Consider the following 25,236-nt stretch of genomic DNA (forward strand, 5'->3'; position numbering starts at 1 on the left):
GCACAAATTGCAGTAAACTTTGCAGGTCCTTGAACTTTGCTGCCTTAATTTGATGTCCATTTGGATACTTAGGAACTAAATGGCAGCCTGCAAGCTTCATAAATCGTCCATGAAACTTCTGTAAACTCTCTCTCTCTCTGGTTTCTCACTTTGATTGGGTGAATATTTGACGTATGCAGAATATTTGACATATGCAGAATATTCACCGCTCACTAATCTAAACAGCATTGAGTTTCTGATGTCTGCAGGCTTTCTGTCAACAGTAAAATTACGCTTGACGATACTGTTCATTATAGACAACAAAGACACAGAGTTATCTTTCTTCATTTTAACCACAATGAATGGGTTCTTTTGCTTGCTCTTTCTTATAAGTTCAGCCCATTTTGCTGGAGTGTACACAGCCTGTGCCTTTCTTGTCAGCTTCTCAATAACTCCAAAAACCCTGTCACATGGCAGGAACATGTGACCAGGGAGGAGAAATTTGTGCGCATCAACATCAAAACACTTTTTATCTTGGAGGTACAACTACAGACCTAGGATAATATAGTTTTTATGGTGCCCAACACACGAATCACAATAAACGATGAGCCTTCAATGACATTCTTCCTTCACCATGTCTAAAGCCTTTTAAAACACAGCTAGCTACTTCTTTGGCCCCTCTAGATGCAACCTTCTCAGACCAACACACATCACTGCCTTCTCATCACTACAATGGTGAATACAGAAATTATATGTCCAAAGTTGTCTCATAAAATACTGTTTCCGTCGAAATATATGGTGTTGGCAGTGCTTGTCAGTCCATGTACAAACGAGTGCATCCCTACCATCCTGTTTTGACTAATTTGAGTCACTTTTCAGAGCACTACATGCAGCTTCAGCTTTCTCAAGGTGTAGTTTGATGTCTGTGGATTCGGTGTTATTATGTGCCTTAGCAGAATCACAAGTACGACATGTATCATATGATGGCAATTTAAAACCAATATATTATTCTGTGGTGGAAATGGTTTCGTACACATGTGTTTCACTGGGACTTCGTCTGTATTTTTAAGATCTTCACAGTACAAGTGATACATTCCAGCAATCGAGTGAACAGAGATTATGTAAGATTCTGCATTCTACTATAATGTGATGTGTCCCTTGGAAATATTTCAATGTGATTTCTAACCTTATTTCTTCTCTCGTTGTCAATGGAATGAGGTCTATTAGAATGCTTGCCTCTTCTATCCTCTCTAGGTGTATGTACAGATACATGTGTTATAGATTCATGACTCGGCATCACATTCTTCATTGCTATGGACAGTCCTCAAACATTTAACAGAAATGGCTGAACAGCTAAAAGTGCAGTAATACACATTTCAACTTCAGTAACTGGAGTGTCACAACAGAATACCTGAAAGAAACCGTCCTCTGGCTTACTGTTGGATCCTTCCTGTTCTTCGGATACACTTTTTTGCACTTATTTGGCCACACTAATCCAAATAAATAAGCATTTTGCTTATTGTAATCTCCCAACCGATAAAACTCAACAAATATTTCCTCCTTCTGTTCTTCGTTCAGTGTTGATTATTTGCAGAAACTAGTTTTGCAGCATGGATCACTGGCACTATGAAACACTTTCTCTGGCACAATCATATATATATTATCTTCTTTTCCATTTGCTTTTTAACCTCTTCCTTTCATTATCTTTCCACTCATTCCTTTACGAATTCTTCTTCTTTACATGTACTGTTGCATTTTCTTCGTGAGTAACATTAATAGCAACACCTATTGTCACCATCTTGGAAACACATGAACAACATTTGAAAAATGCTTTCTGATTGGCTTTCTGAAACCGGTCAACCAATGAGACAAATCGACTCATGAGACACAGAGATACTGTTGGCATGGGCCTCTTTTCCACGGGGAATATGCCAGTCCTGAATAATAGCAGATATAATGTGCTGTCTTTAAAGGAATGAGCACATGCCACTGTGCTAGAAGTTCCCACCTGTGATACTAGATGGCATCAGCTGTCTTCCTGTTCCAAAATCATTGTGCAGGTGCTATGTGCCCCTTTCCCACTGGGCCCCTCATTTCTAACTGATCACTGGAAAATATTGTGATGGGTTGTTTGAGAAGCATTTCTTTCAAAGTAAATTTCCTTTCCTGCATGATGAATTATTTTATGTGTGTGAATGCGCAGAGAATTTCTTAAATCACAGAGCATTTGATTCTCATTCAAAACTTAACACTCAGAGGACTAGCCACATAGAAAAATTTTGGGCCCAGAAGACCCGGCACATTTGTGTTTGATATATCTTAGATGGTAACACTTGCTAAAGAAGATCAGTCCTCAAGGTTAGTTTTTCATACTTACTTTAGATCTTTCATAGATTACAATTTATGCAACAGTGATGGCAAAAAGTATAATTATCCAAAGTGTGAGGTTAACTCTTGAGTAATTTCACACATAATTGGATTTTCTGTGGGAATGTCAAAACACTAGACAGGACATGTATTCAGCTAGGCGATTACAAAATTTTTGGTGCACACCAGTGAAAGTTATAATCGTGTTTGTCAGAAATATTTAGCTGCTGCAATTTAAGCTGTGTTCTTGGGATCCTGCCGAATGACACACTTGGTTGAAAAAAGCAAAAAACTGTTTGACAACCAATATTATATGTGAAAGCTTAACTTTTGTTGTAGCTATACTGAATGTATATTAATTTAATCATCAACTTTTCATATTTGTGTGCTTGTGCTACTTAAGAGTGATGTTGCTATTGGCTGGCTACGTCACGTGACGTATACTCTGAATATCTGCTATCATTAGCTGGTGAGGTCACATGACATGAGCTACGACAGGCTGACAAAAGCATATCATGCAGGGCAATCTCGATTTCATTGTTTTGGAAGCTATTGTGCTGTAAAAGATGGAATTCCTATTTATACTTTTGTAATATAAAAACATGCAGTGTGCATGTTGCTGTGCATTAAATATCTTTTCAAAACGTATTGTTTTTTGGCGAGTTTTCTTTCCTGATGTGCAAGGAAGTTTCTTGCTGCTTGTAAAACTTTTACCATTCAATGGATTGACAAGTTTTACAGCTAAAAGGGGAATTATATTGTCACTTAACGTAGGTGAAACATGCTTTCACACGGGGTATAGTGTATTTCCACCCAGGAAAAAGTGTTCTTTAAACTGGAATATCCACAGACTTTTTTCCTTGTAATATACATCCTGAATAATGAGAATCTAATAACTGAAGAGCCAACTTTTTTGTGAGCTGAATGACCAATACTTTTTTAAAAAAATTTCTTGGAACTCAGTCCACAAAGTGAATCCTTCCAAATGAGATGTTTCCCAGTTGTCAGGATCCCCTTGTGTATAGCTCGGAACAAAATTTGCTTTTTTGTGTCGTCCCAACACTTTGATAATGGTTTTGAAAATTCTCTAAAAATCCTCTTTCCAGTTTAAATTTTGTGAGTTATTTATTTTAATTTGTCCCTGATTCTAAACAAATGTTTCTAATAATTCTATCGGGGCCTCAAGACTCTCATTATATTTCTTGGGTTTATTATTTTCCTTGGTTTTGAACACTTCTTTCTTTAGTCAGTTTTTTATCCAATTGCCAAGGGCAGTGGCACAATTTCACAATAATTATTTGAGTAAAATAGTTTATTCTTCTCAAATATTTTGATTCAGTAACCATTCTTAGCAATTTTTGTCCAATGCTTCTTCCTTTGTCAATATGATTTCTTACATATTTTGAGTGACGATTACATTTCCATCAATAGGTGAAGCTGCATCCCATGCTAGGGTTTTCCACAAATGTGGTAGTCCATTGGACATATTATTTCTTCTACCTTTTATTTTCTTGACTGTGACATCTTGTATCATTATATCTGACTCATATCCAACTACCCTTCTGCAGATGTTGACATAAGCTATACTGCAGCTATAATCTTAAATAATGCAAGAAATCCATCTTGAATTCCTAAACCATCTGTTGATTCTTCAAGCAGAAGTTGTCATACAAATTATAATAAGACTTCTTGTCACTATTAACATTCAATGCTACAGTGCTGTCATATCTTAAGGATGCACATTGTCCCTCAGCATGACTCATCAGATGCAAACAAAAATAACAGTCTCTCACAATATCTGTGCTCTTACTTATGACACATTGTTTTATAGTTTTCATTTATGAGTATTATGCATTTTCATTTACGACTATCATTCTTTGGTAAAAAGGTGGGATATGCGTCACTTCTTTGGAGTGGTATGTATCACTACACAAGAACTAGAAAAGACTTTGATTATACATCAAAGATTTGTGTACATTGTCTACAAAACATCATAAATTGCTGTAAATTTTTTTTTATTACAGTTGCACTTATTAAATAGATCAGCACCTCAGTGATAGTTACGGGGCTGGGAGTGATACATGATTATTGGAAAAGCAACTTCATTCATAGATTGCCATACAAATTGTAACTTAATTTTCACTGTGTGCAAAGCATGATGCCAGGTTGTAAAAACAATAGTTAATCAAGCAGTGGTGATTATGTTGTTTACATTATTCCACTTTAACTAAACTTCCATAAATGTATGTAATAATGGTATAAATTATACTTGCATAAAACATAATAAGTGAATAGTCACAGCGAGAGGACAATCAAAGTCGCAATAAGTAGCTTTTATGTACAGAATACAATGTGAATCTGCTTGTTTACTAAAAAATGTGTATGATAATCTTAAAATAATTCGTCCTGATCTGTTACATTGCAACACACACACACACACACACACACACACACACACAACCCCTCGCTTTGTTTTTCCTCCATTACTCTGTTACAATCTGTTTTATGATTTTGTTCATAGCTGTAATTCAGCATATGTAGAATATTTCAACATAGATTAAGAGTCAGTCATCAGCTACACAAGAAAACCTGTTTCAACAGTTTAAAATTTCATGACAGTTTAAACTGTTGAAACTGATAAAGTGAACCAAATAAAGGTTTTCTTTTTGCAGCTGGTGATTGACTTGTAATCTTTGTTGAAACAATCTGTTTTGTTCATCTCTCCCTCTATTTTCAGTCTGTTCCTTTCATTGTCTCTGACCTCTTAAATTTCTAACTTTTCTAGTTTTAATTTTTTATTGTCATTCACATTTCATCTGTTGCGAGCCTTTCATTGTTATTTTTCATCTTTCACTGTCATGTCTCACATCATTCAAGAGCCTGGGCAAGTTTTCTTCATTACTCTTGTTTATTCTTATTTTCTCTGACCCATAATTATCTCTTCAGCATTACAGAGAAATTCATAATTTAAAAAATCTTACATTCAAGCCACCTTTTGTTGTGTGTGTTAAACGCATGTATGTCGCTGTGAAGTAAAAACATCAAACTTTGTGATGAAGTTGTGTGTTCAAGTGTCACATTCTGTTACAGGAGCGTGACGCATTTGCAAATGAGCTCGCCCAGTGCAGACTGCCAAATCGTCTAGCGGCAGACAGCTTGAGTGATGCAGTTCATCTGTGGAGGGAGGGTCTACTTACAAACTGGGAGTATTTGTCACAGCTGAACAAAATGGCTGGGCGTTCCTACAATGACCTAATGCAGTACCCTGTGATGCCATTTGTTCTTGCTGATTACACGAGCAATGTTCTCGACCTGAAAAGTCCTCGTTCCTACAGGTATGTTTTTAGATGTATATATAGGATAATACAAACAGCATAACTAGAGTGCTGTCTCTATCAGTACTATTTTAATTACAGGGTGTAAGTAAAATCTGGGAACCCCTTCAATTATTTATTGCGCAAGAACCAACATTGTACAGATATCATACATATGTCATTTTGAAGAGAAACCCCTGAAAGTTTTTTTTTTTTACACACATTCCACATCATAAGAGTTTTTATGTGCTATTGATCAGTGGAACACATAACTAACTAACTACCATCACATCGTAGTTTGGTAATTTGCCGATAGTCAGTGCTAGTTGCAAACATGGTGAATTCAGGTATAGAGCAAGCTTTCTGTATGTTGGAGTTTGACAAAAACAAGTGTGCTACAGCTGTTCAACAGGTGTTTATAACCAAGTACTGTAAGAAGCCACCAACAAGGAAGGCCGTTTACCACTGGCACAGCAAATTCATTAAGACAGGTTGTTTGTGCCCAGCAAAGAGAAGCAAGCATCCCAGTGTGAGTGAAGTGAATTTGAAGTGTGTACGAGAGACTTTCATAAGGAGTCCAAAGAAATCGATGCGTCGTGCATCCTATGAACTCAAAATGGCTTCAGTGACAGTGTGGAAAGTCCTGTGACAGAAGCTGTCTATGAAACCATTCAAATTAGAGCTAGTGCAGAAGCTAAATGTCAACGACAAAGTCAAGAGTTTTGAATTTTGTTCGTAGTTGCAACAATTGAATGAGCATGGGGATGCCACTGTTAATTACTTAATTTTTAGCGGCGAAGCCACTTTTCACACTAATGGGAAAGTGAACAGGCGTAATTATTGAATCTGAGGTACAAAGCATCCACATGAATGCATTGAATTTGAGTGTGGTTCCCCAAAGGTAAATGTTTTTTGTGCCTTGTCACATTGAAAACTGTACGGGCCATTCTTCTTCGCCGAGAGTACTGTCACTGGATATTCCTACTTGGACATGTTGCAGCAATGGCTGATGACTCAAATGCAATCAGACTCTCCATTCATCTTTCAGCAGGAGGGGCTCCAACCCATTTTCATTGTGAAATTCAAGGGTACCTGAACATGGAGCTGCCGCATCGATGGATTGGCCGTGCTACAGAAAGGGACAGCTGTTTCATGAAATGAAATGGCCTTCCCAATCACCAGATCTCACTCCATGTGACTTTTTTCTGTGGTGACACATTAAAGCTCTGGTGTACGTACTGCCTCTACCACATGATGTAGCAGAGCTCCGGGAGAGAATACGGGAAGTGACTGCCACAGTCGACGATGCCATCCTGGGACGGGTATGGCAAGAATTCGATTACCATATTGACGTCTGCTGGGTCACTCATGGTTTGCATACCAAATGCTTATAAAAAAACTTTTAGAGTTTCTCTTCAAAATGCAATATGTATGACATCTGTACAATGGTTACTTCTTGTGCAATAAATAATTTGAAGTGTTCGCAGCTTTATGTACACCCTGTATTATCAAACCTTCGGACGATCAGCAAATGTAGAACTAGATTCTGAAGTTTGTATTGTGTGGTGTCCTCAGTTCTTTGCTACTTTAAGACAGATAATGTTATATACTCTGACCACATCTGCCCATGATTGGCAGCTGCAGTTAAGAATTACATTTGTGTTGAAAACACTTAAGTAAGTTGAACATTGTTGAAAACAGTGGACTTTGTATTTGAGAGGGGCAGGATTCAAATCCCCTTCCAACATTCCAGTTTAGATTTTCATTTGGAACAAATGCAGTGAGTGCACCATTACAAAGGTAACAGTTGATCATATGTATGATGAAGAAGTTATCATCTTCTGAGTGATTCTACGTGTAGTAGACTGGACATTGACTTCATAGATCAAGTGAACAGGATGACAGCAGCACTCCTCAGTGTCCTCGTTCTACTGTGTTTGGAAGCCAACACCTGTACTCTGTAAACTACTGTGTAGTGGATGGCGGATGATACTTCCCACTGTACTATTTGTTGGAGTTTCTTCATATTCACTTTGTGTATGGAGTGTGGGGAATGCCATTGGTCAAATATCTCTGTGTGCACCATAATCAGCCCAGATGTGGCTTTTCAGTTCCTGAGAGTAAAGCATAGGGGGCCATAGAATATTCCTATGTTCCTCATTTAATACTGTTTGTGGAAATGCTGGACTTTTGCTGAAGCATTCACAGAAAAGTGTCAGAGTTTGAAGCTCTCATGAAAAGCAGTGAAACTCACATAATACTGGGCACAGAAAGCTGTTTGAAACCTGAAATTGATAGCAGTGAGATTTTGGGGGAGAATTTAAGTGTGTATCAAAAGGATACCAAATGGGAAATGGAGGTGGTGTATTTGTCGCGCTAGACAAGAAACTCGAATCCACGAAGGTAGCAATTGAAACTGCATGTGAGATTACTTGGGCAGGACTTGGTATCAGGGGTGGGCATAAAATGATTATTGGATCCTTCTACCACCCACCAGATTCATGCTCTGATGTAACTGAAAACTTTAGATAAAACCTCAGTTCAGTTGTACGTAAGTTGCTCAGTCATACTGTAATTGTTGGTGGAGACTTTAATCATACAACACTCAATTGGGAAAATTACAGTTTCATTAGTGGTGGGCATGATAAAACCTTCTGTGAAACTTTACTAAATGCCTTCTCTGAAAACTACCTCGAACAGATAGTTAGGAAACCAACTCATGATGGAAACATATTGGATATAATGGCAACAAATAGACCTGATCCCTTTGAAGATGTCTACATCGAAACTGGTATTGGTGTCCATGACACGTCTGTTGAAACAATGATTACCAAAGTATAAAGGACAACTAAAACAAGCAGAAAAGTATATATTTTCAGTAAACTAGATAAAAAATCAGTAGTGCCATATCTCAGTGAGAAACTTGAAACTTTCAGCATAGGGCAGGAGTTTGTAGAGGAACTATGGCTCAAGTTTAAAAGAATAGTTGAGCATGCTGTGGATAGATGTGTACCCCGTAGAACAGTTCATAATGGGAGGGACCATCCATGGTATGCAGCCAGTGTAAAGAAACTTCTAAAGAAATATAATAGATGTAAAACAAAGCATAGGACTATAGACAGAGAGATGCTGAATGAAACACATTTGGTTGTCAAGCAGGCAATGCATGATGTCTTCAGTGACTACCATAGCAGAATATTGTCTAGTGAACTTGTAAAAAACCCAAAGAAATTCGTTGTATGTAAAGGCTGTTAGTGGCACCAAAGTTAGTATCAAGTCCATAGTGAATGAGACAGAAACACAAATTGAGGGTAGCAGAGCAAAAACTGAAATGCTTGCTTCTGTTTTAAAACATTCCTTTAAAAAGAAAACCCAGGAAAACTGCCCCAATTTAATCGTTATACTGATGAAAAGATGAACGAAATAAGTATTAGTATCAGTGGTGTTGAGAAACAGTTGAAATCATTAAAATCGAACAAACCTCCAGGCCCTGATGGAATCCTTGTCAGATTCCATACTGAATTTGCAGCTGAGTTAGCCCCTCTTCTAACTATAAACTATCATAGATCCCTTGACCAAAAAACCATGCCCAGTTCTTGGAAAAAATCACAAGTCACACCTGGCTACAAAAGGGTAGTAAAAGTTATAAACTACCATCCAGTATCCTTGACTTCAATTAGTTGTAGAATCTTAGAACACACTTTGAGATCAAACAATAATGAGGTATCTTGAACAGAATGACATTCTCAGTGCTAACCAGCCCATGGATTTCAAAAACATCAATCATGTGAAAACCAACTCGCACTTTTCTCACATGACATACTGCAAGCTTTGGACCAATGCATCCAGATAGATGCAATATATTTTGATTTCCGAAAAGCATTTGACTCAATACCTCACTTACTCTTGTAGTCGAAAGTATGATCACATGGAGTACCAAGAGAAATTAAAGACTGGATTGAGAACTTTTTGGTAGGAAGGTCACAGTATGTTATGGATGGAGAGTCATTATCAGATGTAGAAGTAACTTTAGATGTGCCCCAGGGAAGTGTGTGGGGACCCTTGCTGTTCATATTGTATATTAATGACCTTGCAGACAATATTAATAGTAAAATCAAGATTTTTTGTGGATGATGCAGTTACCTATAATAAATAACTATCTGAAAGAAGCTGCGTAAATATTCAGTTCGATCTTGATAAGATTTCATTGTGGTGCAGAGATTGGCAACTTGCTCTAAATGTTCGGAACTGTAAAATTTTGCCCTTCATAAAACAAAAAATGTAGTATCCTATGACTATAATATCAGTGGGTCACTGTTAGAATTGGCTAACTCATACAAATACCTGGGTGTAACAATACGAGAGAAGGAAAGTTGCTACTCACCATATAAGCGGAGATGCTGAGCCATGACAGGCACAATAAAAAGATTCACACAATTTATTGTGCCTATCGTGGCTCAGCATCTCTGCTATATGGTGAGTAGCAACTTTCCTTCTCTCGTATTGCTACATTCCATCCTGGATTTTCCATTGTTTGAAATACCTGGGTGTAACAATTTGTAGGGATATGAAATGGAATGATCACATAGGTTCAGTCATGGGTAAAGCAGGTGGTAGACTTCAGTTTATTGGTAGAACACTAGGAAAGTGCAGTCAGTCTACAAAGGAGGTGGCTTACATATCACTCGTACAACCATTTCTAGAATTTTGCTCAAGAGTGTGGGACCGGTACCAAACAAGACTAATAGGAGATATTGATTGTATACAGAGAAGGGCAACATGAATGGTCACAGGTTTGTTTAATCCATGGGAGAGTGTCACAGAGACAATGAAGGAACTAAACTTGAAGACTCTTACAGACAGCCGTAAACTATCCGGAGAAAGTCTCTTAACTAAGTTTCAAGCACCAGCTTTAGATTATTACTCTAGGAATATACTATAACACCCTACGTATCACTGACAGAAGAATTGTGAGGATAAGATTAGAATAATTACTGCACGCACAAAGGCATTCACTCAAGTCATTCTTCCCACACCCCATACATGACTGGAACAGGAAAAAACACTACTTACTGGCACAATGGGACATATCCTCTGCCATGTAGCAATACGAGAGAAGGAAAGTTGCTACTCACCATATAGCAGAGATGCTGAGCCACGATAGGCACAATAAATTGTGTGAATCTTTTTATTGTGCCTGTCATGGCTCAGCATCTCCGCTTATATGGTGAGTAGCAACTTTCCTTCTCTCGTATTGTTACACCCAGGTATTTGTATGAGTTAGCCAATTCTAACAGTGACCCACTGATATTATAGTCATAGGATACTACATTTTTTGTTTTATGAAGGGCAAAATTTTACAGTTCCGAACATTTAGAGCAAGTTGCCAATCTCTGCACCACAATGAAATCTTATCAAGATCGAACTGAATATTTACGCAGCTTCTTTCAGATAGTTATTTATTATAGGTAACTGCATCATCCACAAAAAATCTTGATTTTACTATTAATATTGTCTGCAAGGTCATTAATATACAATATGAACAGCAAGGGTCCCCACACACTTCCCTGGGGCACATCTAAAGTTACTTCTACATCTGATAAAAAAGATAACAAAGATGAACACTTCACAGATTATGTTAAGACATACAAGAAAATTTACAGGAAGGTGATCAAAAAAGCCAAGACAATGCACAATGACAGTGTAATTGCTGGGTCACCAAACAAATCAAAAGCTATATGGAATGTAGTAAAAAAAGAAATTGGCCCAAGCAAAAATGCTAGAAATCCAGAGGACTTTGTTTTAAAAGATGATCAAGGTGTGCTAGTCAGAAATCGTGCTTTAGCGAATTACGTTAATGACTACTTCATAAATAGTCCAATCAATCTGCATAAAAATTGTCCTAAGATTAGTAGAACATCAATCCCAGAAGAACAAAGTGTGAATTCATTATTGCTACCTCCCACAAACAAGTTGGAAGTTAATCAAATAATAAAAACAATGAAGAATAAAATGTCCTCAGGGATTGATGAGATACCTTGCGCAGTCATGATGAGATGTGCTAGTGTCATATCAGACCCACTCTCACACATCATAAACATATCATTTTCAGAAGGTGTCTTTCCACAACGATTAAAAATTGCAAAAGTAAAACCATTGTATAAAAAGGGCAATATACATGAAGTGGGAAACTATAGACCAATAGCTTTATTATCGGTATTTTCAAAAGTAATAGAGACAGTCATGAAAAACAGAATTACAAATTACCTCGAGAAATTCAATCTATTGTCTGTAAACCAACACGGGTTCCGCAAAGGAATGAGTACAGAGTCAGCCATCACCCAATTCATTGAAAATATTGTAACGGGGCTAGATAAGAACAACAGTACAATAGGAATAAATTTGGACCTCTCAAAGGCATTCGATACTGTCCAACATGATATCCTGCTAGACAAATTAGAATATGTCGGTATACGAGGAGTAGCTAAAAAGTGGTTTCAGTCATATCTCCATAATAGGACACAGGTAGTAGAAATTGCAACAACAAACAGTAAAAACCAAAGTATTGTTTACAGATCGGATATTCAGACTGTGCCAATAGGGGTACCGCAGGGGAGTGTTCTAGGACCTCTCCTATTTCTTCTTTACATAAATGATATCAAGATTCCAGTAAATGGTACTCATATAACCCTGTTTGCGGATGACACAAACATTGTAGTAACTGACATAAACCGGGTATTGCCAACATCTGCAACCAGAGTTATAGAATATTTGCAAAATTGGTTTGAAGTGAACAAATTAACCATAAATATCTCTAAAACTAATTATATCCATTACAGGAAAGCAAAGTCACACTCTGATCTAGATCTCAGAATACAAAATAAAGAAATTGTGAGAGTTGCTGCCACAAAATTCTTAGGTGTACATATAGATGAAAATTTAGACTGGAAATCCCATATCCTGTATCTCTCACATAAGTTAAGCTCTGCTTGCTTTGCTTTACGCGTTATTAGCTTTGTATGTAGTAGGGAATGTAGCAGAGCTGTTTACTTTGCTTATATACATTTTGCTATTACCTATGGCCTCATCTTCTGGGGTCATAGTAAGAAAAATCTCAAAACCATCTTCACTCTACAAAAACGAGCTGTTAGAATAATTACCAACAGTTCAAGGCTAACTCCTTCAAAGCAATTATTTAAACAGCTGAATATTCTACCCCTACCGTGCTTCTATATACAGAAAAGTGTAATTAATGTAATACGAAATATTAACAATTTCCAATCCAACTCGGATCTACATACTTACAACACAAGAAAGTGCAATGACATTCATATAAAAAGAGTTAACAAGGCTTTGGCGCAGAAACAAACAAACATACAAGGAATTAGATTGTATAACAAACTACCAGTAAAGATAAAAGAAATAAAAAAATTGTCTTCATTTAAAGAAGCAGTATTCAAATTTTTAATGACCAACTGCTGTTATAGTGTAAAAGAATACCTGGAATAGCTCCATACTAAACAATTATATTTATGTACTCTGTGCCAATAGTAATTTTTATCTGACTGTTGCTATGATCTAAATAAATAATATGTACAATAGTTCTAGAATTGTATGTGTTATATCTAAATATCAATTGTGTATTCCATGTAAAAAGTCTTTCTCATACATCAATGTAAATAATCAAATTTGTACATGCTATTTCAATGTGGTCTCATGTTACGTAGTCTACTATGCACATGTGTATTTTGTATAGTATTGTTCACCATATATATATATATATATATATATATATATATATATATATATATATATATATAAAAACAAAGATGAGGTGACTTACCGAACAAAAGCGCTGGCAGGTCGATAGACACACAAACAAACACAAACATACACACAAAATTCAAGCTTTCGCAACAAACTGTTGCCTCATCAGGGAAGAGGGAAGGAGAGGGGAAGACGAAAGGAAGTGGGTTTTAAGGGAGAGGGTAAGGAGTCATTCCAATCCCGGGAGCGGAAAGACTTACCTTAGGGGGAAAAAAGGACAGGTATACACTAGCACACACGCACATATCCATCCACACATACAGACACAAGCAGACATATTTAAAGACAAAGAGTTTGGGCAGAGATGTCAGTCGAGGCAGAAGTGTAGAGGCAAAGAAGTTGTTGAAAGACAGGTGAGGTATGAGTGGCGGCAACTTGAAATTAGCGGAGATTGAGGCCTGGCGGATGACGAGAAGAGAGGATATACTGAAGGGCAAGTTCCCATCTCCGGAGTTCGGATAGGTTGGTGTTGGTGGGAAGTATCCAGATAACCCGGACGGTGTAACACTGTGCCAAGATGTGCTGGCTGTGCACCAAGGCATGTTTAGCCACAGGGTGATCCTCATTACCAACAAACACTGTCTGCCTGTGTCCATTCATGCGAATGGACAGTTTGTTGCTGGTCATTCCCACATAGAATGCATCACAGTGTAGGCAGGTCAGTTGGTAAATCACGTGGGTGCTTTCACACGTGGCTCTGCCTCTGATCATGTACTGCCAGCGCTTTTGTTCGGTAAGTCACCTCATCTTTGTTTTTATATATATATATATACATAGTATATATATATATATATATATATATATATATATATATATATATTTTTTTTTTTTTTGACGAAATCCATGCAATGTAAATTGTCTCTGGATGAATAAACTACTACTACTACTACTACTACTACTACTACTACTACATGCACTTGACAGTGGTGTGCAGAGTATAGATGTAGATGTAGATGGTTTTCATCTGTCTTCAAGTACCTGCCAGTTCAGATTTCTCTTTAAAATTATGAGATGGAATTGCTTGCTGGTACTTACGTACATGAGGAGTTAGAATACCTTCAGTAATACTCAACACTATCTTTGCTTTCAGGACTGTCAGTTCCTTCCTCATAGACAACTTAGGGAGGTATTGGAGAGGTTAAAAAGGAAGGGCAGGCAACAGACACTCCAAGATGAGAGAGAGCTCTATAAGTCAAAAGACCACCAAACGAGGGAAGGGATTGAGGATAGCGTGTGTAATCCACAGATCTGTGTGAGCTGCCCTTCCTTTTTTAACCTTTTCCTATGCCTCCCTCACTCTTCTCTGAGGGAGGTATTAGCATGACATTTTGAAGTGGGATTGAAGACAGATGAGTCCCGGTTTGAGATGAAGCTTTATGGCCAGTGAAGACCCGATTGTCACCTGCCATATGGTCTGACTACAACTAGTAGTGATCTGGGGTGTCATTTCATTTCATAGCAGGACCCTCATTGGATCTCTCACCAATTGAGAATGTTTGGAGCATAATGGGCAGGGCCATCCAACCAGCTCATAAATTTTATGATCTAACATACCAGTTGGACAGAATTTAGTACAGTATCCCACAGGGGGACCTGTAACAACTTTGTAAATCAATACTAAGCTGAATAACTGCTAGCATAAGTGCTAGAGGTGGACCATTGATTTATTGACTTGCCCAATTTGTGAAGATCTTTCTATTGAATCAGTCACTCAATTTTTCTAAAATTGTAGTTATTTGTTTGTTTGCACATGTACGTCACTCCATCCCACTTGGATAATTCCTTCATGGTGTGTCTTTTTTCTCTTACAATGTATTATGCCCAGCATTGTGCGACATGACAGCGACGGTAATTCACAAACCGTTTATCAGCAGGGAGTGGAGTCGCATTGTCCAGCAACAAGTAGCTACAACAAGTCCAGTTGCATTCTGAATTTATTTACAGCTTCTGTTTTGGTAAATGGAACAAGATAAGATTTTTTTCAGAACGGTTCATGAAGTTTGACTTTTGTCTAACATTGGCATAACTTTATTAAAACAGCTTCTTTGAAAAGTGTGCTGTGTACATATTCTGACCTCTCTCTTTTTTAACCAAGTTAAATATTTTGATTTCTTACAATTAATTTTAGTTAACAAACCTCATGTTTCTTATCTATTTCTCAGTGTGTTACATCATGCTGAACTTTAAAAATAAAGAAAATGAAATGGTTAAAAAGTCTACAAATTATAAATTGCCGCTATTAAAATATCATTGTATTTTACTTAACATCTCTGTGTCATCCATTGAAGACTGTTAGTCTAAGAGGTTGAAATCCCTATCTGAAACTTTGTTTCTAGGTGTTGGATCTCTTAATGTGTGTCATTTCAGTGAAATCCTGCAGCCTTTGATTTCAAAATTCCACATTTTATAAACACTTTCTAGACATTTCCTCTTACAGTATATCCAGTAGTCATGAGGTCAAACTTACCATTTCTGCCACAACATACCGCCTTTGCAGTAATAATATGACTGTCCCCAAAATGTTTCTGACTCCCAGTTGCCTTCTTCACACCAAGAATGACTCCAAAGATATTATATAAAAATGTAAACATAATGACAGTATACGAAACGGATAGATTGCTACTCGCCATATAATGGAGATGTTGAGTCACAGACAGGCACTACAAAATAGTTGCTAAACAAGTAAGCTTTCCACCAAAATATATCTTTTGAATTAGAACACACACACACACACACACACACACACACACACACACACACACACACACACACACACGCGCGCAAAATGCAACTCATACATCCATGGCCACTGTCTCTGGCTACTGAGGCCAGACTGACCATTCTGGCCTCAGCAGTCAGATAGAGGTCATGTTTTGGCAATCACATAGTGGTCATGTGTGTACGAGTTGTATCTGTGTAAATGTGTGTGTGTGTGTGTGTGTGTGTGTGTGTGTGTGGGCGTGAGAGTGCGCGTGCGCATGTGCCTGGTGCGTGTGCGAACGCGCGTGTACGTATGCGCCCGAGCGCGGGTGAGAAGGTGCGCGTGCATATGTACGTGCCCGCGCGCGTGCAGGCGTGTTTGTTTTTTGCCTGATTCAGAAGCAGGCCTTTTGGCCAAAGCTTACTTGTTTAGCAGTCTTTTTGTTGTGCCTGTCTGCGACTCAGCCTCTCCACTGTATGGTGACTAGCAATCTATCGTTTTCATTTTATTGTTGTTATTGCATCCTGGGTTTTCCATTGTTTGAGAATGTAAAAATAGTTGTAACAAAGTAGTTCATTTGTATCATGCCTTCTCTTGATTATTTGGAAATTTGTTAATTAATAATAGTAGTAGTAGTAGGAGCAGTCGTAGTGGTGGTGGTGGTAGTAACTGCAAATGTAATTTTAACATTGAAAATTTTGAAATATAATTAATTGTATTGTCACAGAAGAAGATGAGTAGCTCCGTGGTGTCGTGGTTATGATACTAAACTGTTGTATGAAGGGTTGTGAGCTCAAAACTCACCTGGACTGTACAGTTTTAATTTCTATATTCGTTTCGAGTACATTCTATAAGTATCCACAAATGTCAAGAATCATTGTACTGAAATGTTATGTAGCTTTATATATACTGTATGTGTTCTGGCCAGAGGCAGTTCGCTCCGCGCTCTTGTATGTGCAAGTGCTGAATAAACCTTCGTTAAGTGAAGTTAGTGTTCATCATTCATCTAACTACACCTTCTTCTACATGACATTATTCTGGTGGAAGTGTCGGGTATTGGAACTTGTGATAGCGCACATTATTGATGACACAGTGGCTCCCATCAGGCCATGACAGAGCTGCCATATACGTGGCGAGAAACCTAAGTTTGAGCCATGTTCAACAGATTGCAATCTATCAGAGACAGAAGAAGAAGAAGAAGAAGAAGAAGACGTTACGATGACAGCAACTGTGTGCCACCACATGAGACATCCTTCCGGGTTCTCTGGTGACAATGGCCAAGATCCAAACAAGTGGCTGTAGGTATATGAGGGTATAACCAAATTTAACAAATGGGATGACACCGTGTGTTTGGCTAACATATTTTTCTTCTTGGAGGGCACTGCCAAGCAGTGGTATGAAAACAACGAGGAGAAGTTAAAAAACTGGGAAGTATTCCAGGTGGAAACGTGCAAGTATTTTGGCAGCACACAATAACAGAAGTGCAAGGCTGAAGATAAATTAAAGTGCAGGGAACAGCGTGCAGGAGAAACAACAGCATCCTACATTCAAGACATCTTGGAGCTGTGTAAAATAGTGGATCCTAGAGTGAAGGAGGAAGATAAGGGTATTGTTCAGGACATGTATCAAGCCCTACTCTTGAAGGAGGTTTCGTCAGCAGACAACTTCATAAAATGGTGCCAGTATATGCATCCAAAAAAGAATTACATGCAAGAAGTTTGAACAGATTCCAAACATCGTATCGATGTCTTTGATGGAGGAAGCAACTAATTTCACAAGTGTTCTTTGACAGATAGTGAGAGAGGAAGTTCAGAAGGTACTTGGATTGCTCGGCGAGCAAAAAACTGAGATACTTCAAGAGGTCATAAGGGAGGAAGTGGAACAGACATTGAACCCAATCTCTCATCCTTCAGTTGCCTTTAAAACGGTGAAAAAGTCGAGACTTAGGCGGGGTTACATTCCTACAATGCCGCATGAGGAACCTGTTTGGGCACCAAGGAAGACTGACATCTGGAGGGCCCAGGATAACCAACCGGTATGTTTCCACTGTGGATGACGAGGACATGTGGTGCTCTATTGTCAAGAAAGGCGGCAGATATTTGATGACGCCCACACCAGGAGACAGCAGACCGATCTTAGCTGACGCCAACTCTGGGATGACGAAGATGAACAAGAATATGTGGGTGCAGGACGACGTAGGTCACCATTGTCGCAAGCTAGCTGCTGGAGAGGATGCTCCCCAACACACTGATCAAGGTCTCCATTGCCATTTAGAAGTTCCAGCCGATCACCTTGTCGTTGCAACCTGGAAAACTAAAGGGTACGACCTTCCTTGGAGTTGAGGCCGCCGAAGAGAAAAGTCCTCCGCCATCGATCACTACAAAAATGGTAGGAAACTACGTCGATATCCTCATGGATGGCCAACCAGCCCAAGCTCTTGTGGTCTCTGGAGCATCATATTCAGTCATTTTGGTGAAGTACTGTCGCCAGTTGCAGAAAACCGTATCCGTCAACAATGAAACATCTCTGCTGTGAAGGTGTCTAATGGGAAATATGTAAAACCTACAGGAAGATGTACCATTCGTGTGGGTATAAGTGGCCATACACAGCCCTTAGAATTCATCATCTTACAAGATTGTAGTCATGATGTCATTCTTTGATGGGACTTTTTGAATGTTTCTCAGGGAATTATAGATTGTGGATGCTCGAAGATTATGCTAGACGAGATGAGATACTGTGTACAAGAAGATGCGCATCCGAGTGTGTGGAGACTATGTATGCTGGATGAAGTGATCATTCCTGCAGTCAGCGCTAGAAAGGTAACTATCACACGTCATGCCATGCATCAACCCATGGATCTTGTAGTGAAATGTAAGAGAAGTGTACCACTGAAGAATAACTTTGTCATCTTAGCCTCTGTCGTCTAGTTTAAGAACAGATGCGGTGAATTATTGATAGTTAACTGTCGCCGAGAACTGCAGATCCTTCCAAGATGCATGTGCATAGCAAACACTGAGTCGTTAATTGAAGAACAGCTGAGCATCTTAGAAACTTCCCATGCCAAGTCTGTGGGCGAAATTAGCACTACCACTACGAGACAAGATCTTCTGGCTCGACTATCACCAGATCTCACTAAGGAATAACAGAAGAAGCTGCTTCCCATTCTTAAAGAGTTCTCTGAATGCTTCAGTCCACAGGTGAAGAGCAAATTAGACAAATCAACGGTGAAGCACTGGATTAGCACTGAAGACCATCACCCAATAAGCCAGAGAGCATAAAGTCGAATAATTTGCAACGAGGTAGAGAAAATGATGAAGAATGATGTCATTCAGCCTTCGCAGAGCCCATGTTCATCACCAGTGTTCCTCGTCAGGAAGAAGGATGGCAGTTGGAGCTTTTGTGAGATTACAGGAAGCTTAATAAGATAACTAAAAAGGATGTTTACCCTTTTCACAAATTGACGATACACTAAATTGTCTGAAGAGGGCTAAGTTTTTCCAACCATGGACATGTACTCAGGATACTGGCAAATCGAAGTAGATGAGGCTGATCGTGAGAGAACTGCATTCATCGCCCCTGAGGGCCTGTATGAGCTCACGGTAAAGCCGTTTGGTTTGTGTAATGCACCAGCAACTTTTGAATGGATGATGGATAATCTTCTAAGGCACCTGAAGTGGACAATGTATCTTTGTTATTTAGATGACATTATAGTGTTCTCAGAGACATTTGATGAACATATAAAAAGACTGAGAGCCATTTGTAAGTGTCTCCAACAAGACGGACTGAAACTTAATCCAAGAAAGTGTCTCTTTGGAGCAAAAAATCAAAATACTTGGACACCTTGTGTCAAACGAAGGTGTGTGGCCAGATCCAGAAAAGGTGAGTTCTGTAACAGAATTTCCTGTTCCTAAAAGTATCAGAGATGTGAGAAGCTTCCTCAGATTATGTTGTTATTACTGTTGTTTCGTCAAATACTTTTGTATCAAAGCCAGGTCACTCCAAGAATTGTTCAAATCTGATGTTAAATTTATCTGTGGTGGTGCTCAACAAGATTCTTTTGATGTGCTGCGAAAAGCTCTGACGACTGACCCTGTACTTGGTCTTTATGATGAGAGAGCACCTAGAGAACTACACACAGATGCCAGTGGGTATGGGACCGGTGCTGTTCTGGTGCAAATTTCAGATGGAAAAGAGAAGGTTATAGCCTGTGCTACTAGGACACGTACAAAAGCTGAGAGAAACTACTCGACTACAGAAAGAGAATGTCTTGCTGTGATCTGGGCCTTTCGACATTATCTCTATGGAAGGCCATTCACAGTTGTTACAGACCATCATTCACTTTGTTGATTGACAGGTCTCGCTAGGTGGGCACTATGTCTTCAAGAGTATGACATTGCCATAGTGTACTAAAGTGGAAGAAAACACAAAGATGCCAACTGTCTCAAGAAACCGTGTGCAAGACCATCAAGACTGGACTCCAGGATCTCTCTGCTGAGCAGAAGAAGGACGCCAAGATATCTCAAATTATGCTTGCCTTAAATCGGTCAGAGGATGTGAAAGGACAATTTAAGGTAGTTAATGAATTACTTTGCAAGCAAAACTTTGATCCGTTTGGAAAGAGGTGGCTACCAGTGATTCCTAAACATAAGTGCTTAGATTTTCTACAGAAATTCCATTACACATCTGAGGCCGGCATCTAGGATTTATTAAGACATACGATAGGATCCACAAGAGATTTTTCTGGCCAGTTTAATTTAGGAGTGTTCGTCACTATGTGTTGAACTGTCGAGAGTGCCAGCGGAGAAACGCAGTTCCTCAGAAACCATCTGACCAACTCATACCAATTCCACCTGCTGAAACACCTTTCCAGCGTGTTGGGATTGACCTCCTCGGACAATTTCCAACGTCTGCTAGTGGCAATAGATGGATTATTGTTTGCACAGAACATCTGACATGCTAGGCCATTACAAAAGCCATGAAAACAGCCGAAGCATCCGAGGTATCCAAATTCTTAGTGGAAGACATTGTATAGAAAACAGATTGATCGAGGGAAAGTTTTTCAATCGAATCTTATGACAGAGAGAAACCGTCGGTCCAACATTACTCATCACATGACGACTGCCGGCCATCTGTAAACTAACAGGTTTATTGAACACCTTAATAAGACCTTGGCCGACATGCTATCAATGTTCATCAATGTTGAGCAGCGAAACTGAGATGAGGTGTTACCTTTCATGATGTTTGCGTACAACACCGCCAAATAAGACACCACATGATTTATGCCATTTTTCCTGGTGCATGGGTGTGAGGTGACTATGGTGATGGACACTGTGTTTCCGTTACATCCTGATGATGTGGATGATGACTACATTGGCTAGGTGTTAACCAGAGCTGAGGAAGCTCAGCAGTTAGCTCGACTCCACATGCTGCAGGCTCAAGAAAATGATCATCGAAGGTGTGACGTGAGCCACTGCCCTGTTGTCTACCAGCATGGTGACCTTGTCTGGATCTTCACTCCTGTTCAGAAGGTTGGCCTCTCTGAGAAGCTCCTCAGGTGTTACTTTGGACCTTATAAGGTTGTAAGACAGTTGTCTGATGTTACTTATGAAGTTGAAGATTTCGACCCCAACACAAGACGATGAAAGATCAGAGATACGTCCTTTGAATGAAGCCTTGTAAGGATCCTGCAACCCAGGGTAATTTTGAAGCTCCAGTGACAGGCAACAAGCAGAAAGGTAACGAAGAGCGTAGCAACAAAAGAAGTTCTAAGAAGATCACCGCTAGGGTGAGAATCAGTCATCAGGAGTCAGAGTATGCAGGACTGATGACTCATTCCCGGACTAGGAAGATGTAACACTGAGATGCTGGTCTCTTGTACATCTATTCCACGCTCAGTTTCTAAATCTTCTAAACAAACAAGAAGCTCATCTGCTTTGCTTTGTAATTCCCAAATATTCTGATGCAGTATACTAACATTATTTTTCATTGTGCTTTCGTGAGAATCTTTGATACTTTAACATCTCTAATACCTTCCTTTTTGAGCTTCTCATCAACCTTAATTTCGTTCAATGTTGAATCATTGGATACTGATCTTAGCCTAAAAAAGTGGTACTCGCATGAGTTTCAGTGGGCTGCCACCCCTCCTCTCCCTAGTTATTTTGCTATCATGCCAGTCAATCTACCCTTCCCTTTCCTATTGAGGCCATGCCTTGTGAAGTCCCACCTACCAATAGCGTCAACAGGAATCAAACCTATACCTGAAAAAGTAGCCATCTGAACCAGCTGATCTAACTCCATATTGACCCTCCTGACAGAACTGTTCAGTTGGGGCCAATCATATCACATGAAAGCAGGAACCAAGCCAACATTTGTATGGTTCATTGCAGTTGCTATTTTTACAAGGTCACACTCAATATTGTTCACCTGATCCCTATCAATACTGTTCCCTGCTCCACCCACTATAACATCATGATCCTGCTTTGTAAAAGCTTTGCACAATGATCTTACATTATGTATCACTTGGCTGAGATATGCACTGGGCTTGAAAAATCTTTGAACTGGGCCTGAAAAAACTTGTGACCTGGTACCTGTCACCTAATTTTTCCTGCAAGATCTGGCTGACCTCTTCCGTGGCTACCATCTAACAACAGAACTTCCCTCCTAAATTCTACTTTTTTCGAAACAGTTGCTTTCCTGGTGAAAACCTGTTGAGTATTAACAACACTTACATCTACCTGAGCTTCTCCCTTAGTTAACTGAGGTAGCAAGGCAAATTCCTTGCTACCACTTCCCACCTGTCTTCACCTTTCTCCCCCCTTAACTTTATCAGTTCTCCCCGAGCACTATACAGTTCTGCCTTAAGGGCTCTAATCTTCCTGTTCAGCTATTTTCCTATCCTTGAACATATTACACCCCCCCCCCCCCCCCTCCCCCCAATGTAAACCTCTGTCATAACAGCTGCATAAAACACCAGAACTAACTTTCATATGGCAGTTCAAACACTTCTCGTTCATGATTGCATACTACCTTTTTACAAAGTTTATATAGACAGTAACAGTAATGTTGTATTAACTACAGGTCACAAGTGTCACTGAAGTTATGTGGAACACTAATTAATGTGTATACTGTTAATATAGCAATGTAATGCACTTAGAGTAACATTAAAAAATTAGGCCTAAGATTGTGTATGGTGATATGGACTTTATGCATTTTGAAAAGAAACGAAAGATTGAACTTAAAATCTTTAATTCCCTGAGTAGATACACACTACTGTATATATGTGTAACAAAAAGAACCTAAATTCTTCACTTAATACTTACAAGGGAACCTCCCCATCGCACCCCCCTCAGATTTAGTTATAAGTTGGCACAGTGGATGGGCCTTGAAAAACTGAACACAGATCGATCGAGAAAACAGGAAGAAGTTGTGTGGAACTATGAAAAAATAAGCAAAATATACAAACTGGGTCGTCCATGTGTAATATAAGCAATATTAAGGGCAGTGTGAGATGAGGAGCGCCGTGGTCCCGTGGTTAGCGTGAACAGCTGCGGAACAAGAGGTCTTCGGTTCAAATCTTCCCTCGACCGAAAATTTTAATTTTTTATTTTCAGTTTATGTGACAAACTCTTATGTTTTCATCACTTTTTTTGGAGTGATTATTACATCCACAAGAAAACCTAAATCAGGCAAGGTAGAAGAATCTTTTTACCCATTCACCAGGTGTACTAGTTAGGTAGGTCGACAACATATTCCTGTCATGTGACGCACATGCTGTCACCAGTGTCGTATAGAATATATCAGACGTGTTTTCCTGTGGAGGAATCGGTTGACCTATGACTTTGCGATCAAATGTTTTCGGTTCCCATTGGAGAGGCACGTCCTTTCGTCAACTAATCGCATGGTTTTGCGGTGCTGTTGCAAAACACAGACACTAAACTTATTACAGTGAACAGAGACGTCAATGAACAAACGGACAGATCATAACTTCGCGAAAATAAAGAAAGCAAAATTTTCAGTCGAGGGCAGATTCGAACTAAAGACCTCTCGTTCCCCAGCTGTTCACGCTAACCACGGGTCCACGGCACTCCTCGCCTGAACTTGCCCATAATATTGCCTATCTTATGCATGGACGACCCAGTTTGTATATTTTGCTTATTATTTCATAGTTCCACACAACTTCTTCCTGTTTTCTCGATTGATCTGTGTTCAGTTTTTCAAGGCCTATCCACTGTGCCAACTTATAACTAAATCTGAGGGGGGGGGGGGGGGGTGCAATGGGGATGTTCCCTTGTTAGGAAAATGTCTTAAATTTGTATGAGAACCTACATCTAAAGTACGCAGAAACCAGCCTTTAGGATATGTGCGGTTCCGCAAATGCAAACGCAACTCTCACACACGACTGAAGCTTCAGTTGCCTGAGACTGCAGTTGTGTGCATGTGTGTGTGTGTGTGTGTGTGTGTGTGTATTTTGAAGAACTACAGTTCTATTAGTGAAGAAAATAGAAGAAATCTAAGTAAAATGTACTAAGAGAAAATAAAGAATAGAAAATAGTAATAAATACAGTTAGGACCTATCTTTTGTACATGGACAGTGTGAGGACATCTAGAGCACAATGGACTGTCAATATAGCCTCCATTGTTACAAATTCCTTAATAACTGAAGAGAGGCACGTCGTCAGTGGTGCATACAATGATACGTGGCAACAAGAGTGACACCACATCATCATTAGGGATGCGTCTTGGTTCTGTGCACTTCACCATGATGGATGTCTGTCTCTCTCTCTCTCTCTCTCTCTCTCTCTCTCTCGTGTGTGTGAGAGGGGGGGGGGGGGGGGGGGGGGTTGTGGTGGGCTTGAGAAGAATGCATTCAGCATTATTGTATGGTCCTAGTACATGGGGCAATGATACAGCATGCCATGTGGCACACGACATCACCTCTGGTTCACTTAGCCATTATATTCAACTGGAGTAATTACATTCATGTCGTGTTAACGTTGGTAACCATGTGTGCAGCAGCGGTAGTGATGCCTGCATGCTGAGATGTTGCAC

The 25,236-nt window shown here is 39.3% G+C and overlaps 1 protein-coding gene across 1 annotated transcript in view; it reads left to right on the forward strand.

Moving 5' to 3' along the window:
• LOC124803150 (lysosomal-trafficking regulator) overlaps window positions 1-25,236 on the forward strand; it is a 593,053-nt gene that overhangs the window by 500,716 nt on the left and 67,101 nt on the right. The window contains exon 45 of the mRNA XM_047264331.1: window positions 5,437-5,681. Within this exon, the coding sequence (XP_047120287.1) occupies window positions 5,437-5,681 (245 nt within the window). The remainder of the gene's footprint in view (window positions 1-5,436; window positions 5,682-25,236) is intronic.

This window comes from Schistocerca piceifrons, chromosome 6, assembly GCF_021461385.2.
Source record: "Schistocerca piceifrons isolate TAMUIC-IGC-003096 chromosome 6, iqSchPice1.1, whole genome shotgun sequence".
Taxonomy (NCBI): Eukaryota; Metazoa; Arthropoda; class Insecta; order Orthoptera; family Acrididae; genus Schistocerca; species Schistocerca piceifrons.